General features: G+C 38.3%; 2 protein-coding genes across 2 annotated transcripts in view; one reads left to right on the forward strand and one right to left on the reverse strand.

The window, feature by feature from the left end:
- Positions 1–4,208, reverse strand: part of LOC138037375 (phospholipid-transporting ATPase ID-like) — a 53,774-nt gene extending 49,566 nt beyond the window's left edge. Inside the window, 1 exon segment of the mRNA XM_068883309.1 lies at positions 3,975–4,208. The gene's annotated coding sequence lies outside the window, so the exon portion shown is untranslated.
- Positions 4,209–6,548: 2,340 nt separating this feature from the next.
- Positions 6,549–7,500, forward strand: part of LOC138022997 (lysM and putative peptidoglycan-binding domain-containing protein 4-like) — a 2,386-nt gene continuing 1,434 nt past the window's right edge. Inside the window, exon 1 of the mRNA XM_068870036.1 lies at positions 6,549–7,005. Within this exon, the coding sequence (XP_068726137.1) occupies positions 6,697–7,005 (309 nt within the window). The 5' untranslated portion in view covers positions 6,549–6,696. The remainder of the gene's footprint in view (positions 7,006–7,500) is intronic.

Below are 7,500 nucleotides of genomic sequence, written 5' to 3' on the forward strand. Positions count from 1 at the left end.
CAATCAAGAGAAAAATGCTACTGTGAATATTTTCTTTGATGTTTTGCTGTTTCTTTGCGGCCTCAATATTCACGATAAACATCAGTCAAAACACTGCTTCTATATTCTCTATTTTCGAATTCCCCCCAAATTTTGCATAAACTATTGTTTTCAAATGCTCTTGGGGACACTGCATATTCCCAAGAGCATTTGAAAACAATGGTTTATGCAAAATTTGGGGGGCAAACAAAGTGTATAATGGGGAATTCGAAAATAGAGAATGGGGCGCTCTTGCACGTCTTCCCCGTATCTTACGTCATAAGCTGCAAAAATGACCGCTGACTCCTCCATTCTGAGCCGCAATGCTGATGGCCCATAATCGGAATTAAAAACATTTTTCAGGTGGAAAAACGACGGATATGCCAGAAAAAAAGTTAAACATTCATGTGTATGGTCTAAATTGTAAATAAAAAATATCTATTTTTTTACCTTCAGTACCCCTCTAAGGTGATGTTACACGAGCCGTATTCTAATCCATCTTTGTTGCTGCAGTGTATATATTCGGCACGAGGCGGTGCTCGCAAGATTTGAGCCCAGTTGTAAATACCTTTTTCTTTGGCCATCTCAGTTTTATCAGAAATAACACACAAACAGCGGTGACAAAACATGAGATATAAGCGCCTCGTTTGTTACTGAAGAAAATTATAGGTGTATCTTAATTTTTTTCCGTTCGCAGTTTGATGAGCTGTCATTTTTCTTGCTTTTAGAATTTCAGAAAGCAAGCTTTATAAAACTCCAAGCGCCCTGTTTTCCTTTAAAGTCCTTAAAATGGCAAGAGAATATTGATAGTTCTTTGCATCGACTTATAAGCTTACTTTGTTAAAAACTGAGCTTTGGTGCTGACAAGCAGTTATTACTATTGCCGATTGCCCAATACAGTTCTGACTGTGGAGACATAAAATTATCACTATTTCTGACTTTTTCGGTTCAAGAGGGCCCTAGAAAATTACCTTATCCCGTCGATACCCTTGAATTAACCTTATGTAAGAAAGAATGTTGAAGAAAAGCCTATTTATGTTTAGTATAAATACACAGGTGATTAAACAAAATCGCGCGCTCTCATTGGCTCGCTAACTCGGATTATCAGCCGATAATCACCTCGACGGACAAAATGGCTGCCAGTAGTCGTTTTGCCACTGTAAGTGAAGATGATTTCGCGCTGATAGATATATTTTTCTCTTTTTTGAAATAATCACCTGTGTATTTATACTAAAACAATTATTCGCCTCAGGCTCAATGATTATCGACTTCGTCTCGGTGAATATTCACCGATAATCACTTCGCCTTCGGCGAATAATTGTTAATTATTGCCATAATAAACAGCCTCAGTTCGAAAAGAGAAAAGAAATAGTGCAAAACAAAACAAAAAAAAAACCCGTGTGCTCCTTGCGACTTTTTTGGATGAGAGGGAGCAATTTTCATTTTTAGTCGTGGGTACGCGAAGCGTATAAACGACTATCGTTAGCCGGGTCAGAATATTTAAATTTGTCACTCACTCAGATGTTAACTATTCAATTAGTCAACGACCAATATTGATTTTTCAAGATGTGCCAATTTGTCACTCACTCAGCTAAATTCAAATCGATATGCATGGCAACGAACAGTACCGATTTTGCGACGTGTCACTTTCCGAAGTAATACCACAACGTAATAAGTTGAAATATTCTTCGACTTTTATTCGTTCCAACGGGACTGGTACTCGTTGCAGTCGTCAGCACATGTCACCGAGCCATTGCTCAGTGAAAGAGGTGCTATGTGTGTTGAAAATGAATGCCAAGAGACATTTGCTTTTCGATCCGCCAGGTTCACAGTTCTACTTGTATTAGGAGTAAAGGAGCACGTCGACGGTGAGATTGCTGAGATTGCCGTGGACAGTAACAACTGTGTTCACCTAAGGCAAACTACTGCTCTTTTAGTATGTTATTATGATTTCATCATTCTATTGGTTATACTCAATTCCTATAAGGTATACTTGTAACATATTTAAGAGCTGAAGGCACTTAAATGTAAAAGACGGGGTTAATATCACTCGATAGCCGCTCTTTACAAAGTTGAGAAATATCCAGATATTTTCGGTATCACCTTGTTGTGGTCGAACAGTGAAGCATTCCTTTACGATGAGAATCAAACACGAATTCAAATGGCTATCCTCTATACTTCATAGGCTTTCAACAACCTACTAAAAAGTTTAAAGGAGCCGGTTGACGATTATTTTCACCTGGTTCTTTTGCATCTATAAAATGCAACTTAATAATGTTACAGAATGTTTCATGATCCGTTCCAGATTTCGTAAAAGGTTCAAAAGTTTTAGAAAGAATCCTTCTTTTTACTTATGATCGCAACTGAGGCATTCGTAGCTGTTTACATAGTTGAGGACCCTTCAGATATTTGAGATTGACCTGGGGTAGCCTGCCAATTGCAATGATAATGCATTCTTTTTAGATAAAAATCAAACACGAATTTGTTTCCTAACGAGATCAGAAAGCAACTGATCGTAACAGAACAAAACTCCCATTTTGTAAGCAATGTATTCACGGCTTCTTCACAGTTCTGCTTTGATTTATTACTCAGTTACGTTTCCTTTATATGAGAAGGCTGGCTGACCGACTTGACGAGATCCAGGGCCGAGCTCCCGAGATCTACAGGTAACTTAAGGTAAGGTAAAATGCAAATTTCAGTTGTAGAATGCCACCCCCTTTTTGAAAGAGCTTTTTGAAAAAGCAAAACCCCGAAAGGGTCTGTTACCCTTAGTCTTTACTTTTAATTTACTGAGTCTATACAGAGAGTAAACAATTTTTTTTCCGGTATACTAGGCTGAAAATTTTCTTTTATAGACTCGCTTACCAGGCAAGCCATTTCTATGCGCTGATTTTGACGGTGTAGGGTGCAAGATGGGGCAGTGGTAAGAGCACTCTCCTCCCACCGACGCGGCCTGGGTTCGATACTCCAAGAGGTTTTTCTCTGGGTACTGCGATTTCCTCTCTCCTCTTTAACCAACCTGCGATTTTATGAGTTGATTTGCCCCAATTAGAACCCAAGCGCTAAATGCAGTTGACACTTAATAAAATTAATTATGATTACAAGGTGGCCCGTAAATAATTGGTTGAGAAATTTCTAATGCAATGATGGAACTTTCCCGAATCTGTAGTGTGGTGTAGTGGAAGAAAACCGACGATAAAACGGCAAAAATAGCAGCTACATTTAAAGACCTCATCTTGGAGGCTTGAAATACATCTAATCTCAAGCATGCCGCGAATTTATGGACGTGATTGAAAAAATTGATTTGAATCGTTTGGTAAGTTGGTTTAGTTTATCGTAACTGTCACGTTTCGAGTAAAGTCAGCTGAAGCAACGGTAAACAATCATTCGCCTTGCAGATATCATGCAGTGTCTGATTAAGAAATTCATTGACACTGGGCTTAGTTTGTGGTTCGCTCTTCCGAGTGGAAGAGTACAGTTTGTTAATGGAAAGAAGATAAGTTTATGGTCGATACTCATGTATATATGATTGCAGAAATATCACAATAAATTATGACACATAAGCAAATGAATACGAAAACACGATGCACGATGCAAGCTTAGACTTAATTTTCATGAATTTTAGTCGTAATGTAAAACTATTCGATACTAAAAGCATCTGATCATCGCAACGGTACTATTTACTAACCAAAGAAGTTTGTATCCCTAAGTCACAGACTATCAATAAGTGCCAAATGTTCTGAATTTCATGAACGACAATACGTTTAGCTTTCCACTTACAGAACTGGCCAGACACCCTTTGGCAAAATTTTAACAGCAACAGTGATCACTAAATGCAAGGAGAAAAATGAAAAAAAAAAAAAAAAAACAGGCTATAAAGTGTTATTTTGTTTAGCTGAATTCACTATATGAAACTGACGTTCTCTCAAACAGATCATACTGAGAAGAAAAATTACCTCATAAAGATCAAACGATGCAACTTCTCTGCTGTTTTTTAATTCCAATCGTTCCCATTTCGGTTCTTGTTGACGTGGTTGCAGTTTCATCTACTCGAGCTGTGCAAAAGAACTGAACTATCACTTGTGTGGAGTCAACCAAGGCAGCGCATTGAAATACAGTGTTAACTACCCTGAGATTTGCAGGTGATATTATGCTGTTTTAATATGCGAAGCAGTGTTCTCGGATACTGGCTATAATTAAACAGTGCGTGGGTACAATTGACACAGGGACGCTAACATATTCATAGCCAGTCTCTCTCCGCAATAAAAGAAAATACAACATCTACATCGAAAAGATGTCAACCTATGTTTAACTTGCCAAAAACAGTAGACTGACTCAAAAGAAGTCTGCAGACACTGAAGCAGAATTTATCAATAGTGTATCAACCACTATGGCCAAACTACACTCACAAATGTCTATTAATAATTAAATAGTGTTTCTCTTTTACCGTTATTCTCCTTTTATAAACTTCGTACCAGTTGCGGTTGAAAGAAGAAGAGCGAAACATCTTGCGCAATTTTTTTCTAAAACAGTGGTAAAACTGTCAAAGTTTTGAAACTCGTTTGAATAACAAAAACAGTTATCTTTTGTTTTCGAACGATTGATTTTCTTAGAAGGATTTGTTTATATCAATTGCAATTTGCAAATATACCTCAAGAGTTAATGATCCCACCAAAATTAAAGATAAACCATGCAGTACAACTGAGGTCCAGCTGAACAAAAAAAGGCTTTTTGTATATTTTTAATCTTATCTCCAGCTTTATTGTTTTTAAAAACGCCAATTATTACTATTTTTTCACTGAAAGAAAGGAAAATATGGCTTGCGTATTTTTAACAGGGTTTTCGTTTAAGGCCGGAGGCCGAACGTTTTGTCCGGTTGTCTAAATTTCACGTCCGATACTTTCACGCTATAAATTATCTAAATTGGTGGACTTGTTGGCTTCTTTTTTCTTCAGTTTCGTTTTGGACTTGGGCATCTCAAGCAGCCATAGGCTGATCATGCGCAATAAATCCTTCAAACTAACGAAAAGGTACATCGCCTCATTTTGCTTACCATGCAAACGGAATAATCGATCCGTTGGCTTTTTATTCCGTTTGGTAAGCAAAATGAGGTACTTTTTTACTACGTTGTTTTCTCCTAAACCTCTCAACCCTCCCTTCACACTTCCGTGTTCCATACCAAAACCTAGCCCCCTCAACGTGCTCGCGGCCCTTGGAACAGCATTTCTGAGTACTGAGCAGCACTGTTTAGGGGACCCAAGTATCCTTGATGGTTCGCTCCTAAGGCACTTGCAATCGGCGTCAACTTGACATCTGAGATGGCTGGATATTGGTCTCGTTCTTTTTTTGCGTGTTTATGGACCCCGACTTCGTCTCGGTCCACAAACACGCAAAAAAAAAAAAAAAGAACTTGGCCAATATCCAGCCGTCTTGACCGGAAAAGCTTGGTCAACAACCATATATATGAACATTCTTGAAAAGTTCAACGTTTGTGGGATTTTGAGTGCCTGAACATTCACGGAACGAATAAGGGGCTTACAACTTGTGACGAAAAATACACGCACCGATGTCGTGGAATGACAATAGATTAAGCCCTGATTTAAAGTTCGTAGACGTCGAGATTACCAAAGTCAGTTCCAAGGAACTTCAAAGTGGAAAACTAGAAGGTAGTAATGTCTTTTGAGTAATTGCTGTTTTAATTTATTCAGTTGGGTATATAAATTTCGAATGATTATCAGTTTTGACCAATATTGCCAAACCAAAAGCGTCATTTGGTGCACAGAAAGAGCTCTTTTCATGGCTAAGGACGGTGCCTACTATTGTTATTGCGCATACGTTCTGCGCATCTCCAGATACTCGGATTTTCTATCGATGATGCTTACTAATGCAGGGATATTTTTGCGCGGTTTAAAACTATGCAGAGAAAGTAGATCTTAGTAAGTACTCTTGGTATCCAAAAAGAAAATTGGGGGTAACCATGCATTCTTTAGAGATAACTGAGCTTCAATTTGAGAAAGAACGCCATACATTGCTTTGTATTTTAGAGCTTTATATAAATATTGTTCATGAATTCTCTTTGAAAAATGCGTGGTTATCCCAAATTTTCTTTTTGGATTTCAATAATACTTGGGAAGATCTACCTTTCCTGCATAATCATAAATCGGGGCAAAAATGCTTTTGAATTAGTAGGCACCGTCCTTAAACTTCCTCTCATTTGCAAGTTATAACCCCAGTATTCGATTCAGGCCGAACTTTCCTTTATCTTCTTCCAATTAGACAACAGGCGTTTCATTCGTTATGTCTTTCACTTATCCCTTAGGGCTGTCATCCTTGTACATTCGTCCTGAAAGCTTGTGATCTCCTCTCAAACCAAAATACTCGTCCAACGCGAGGACTGTGTCTGTTGCAGCAGAAACCCTGCTTGAGGTCCACTCATTGCCTGTATACACTCAAATGGACACATTTAGATTGCGTGACTGTAACAAGATGTGGCGGAAATACGTTTTACATTCACTTCCAAATATAGTAGCAGTCGTGACGTGTCTATATTTCAAAATGGCGGCCAAGTTGGATAACTTTCATTTTAAAAAAAGTTTTCGACGGTGTTGACAAGAAATCGTACACAGAAAGAACCTCTACAAACATGTTTTATTGTCCATAAAGTAAGGAAAAATTAGCATGGCTCTTATGAAGAAAGGAGGCTACACGACCTATGTTTCAAGCCGAACAGAAAGTGATTCACAGCCAGCCGAGATGCAAAATGTTTCATCTTCACGCGTTTATATCTTTGGGAATGATGGACCCAACGAAATTAGTGTTGAAGACCCGACCCTGGAGATGACAGAGCTAAGACCAAGGAGCAAAAATAAGAAATCGTACGCTTCAATGAAATCGGCTACTCAGCAGTACAAAAAGACTGAAACCATTGATTGTGACATTTTACCAACTGATTCTCTCCAAAGTTTGTCATTAAAGTACGGTTGCACGGTAGGTACTTAAGCCCGACTGACGTACTGCGTTTTGATATAGTGGCTCTTCATGAGCAAAGCTTCGTTCTCTATATTGGTATTTTAAAACCGAAGAATTGAAATGATTTTGCGTTTAGAAAGAAAATTAAAAATCAATATTGGTGTACTATACGAAAGCCTAGCCATTAATCCTAGTGTCTTTGCATTTGATCGTAGACTGTGTCCTATTATTTGAGAGGCAGATTTAAATTTGGAAGACTAGTCATTATTGGAGACCCGTACGAATTCAGACAGTTACGAGTTCACATCGGTCTCCATAGTTATAATTTTTTTTTCTATTTGTTGACAAACCAGCATGAAAGAGGTATGTTGCTGAACTGATAGGAAACTCTCTGACTGGTATGTCATGGCAAATATATTCTGCACCTGTCTGAGGGTTGGCTCATGGAGTACAATGTCAACACTTTGCGATGCACAGTTCTAAATCTGACCATCACAACTCATTTTGTGTTTT

Source organism: Montipora capricornis, chromosome 2, assembly GCF_036669925.1.
Source record: "Montipora capricornis isolate CH-2021 chromosome 2, ASM3666992v2, whole genome shotgun sequence".
In the NCBI taxonomy this organism is placed as follows: domain Eukaryota; kingdom Metazoa; phylum Cnidaria; class Anthozoa; order Scleractinia; family Acroporidae; genus Montipora; species Montipora capricornis.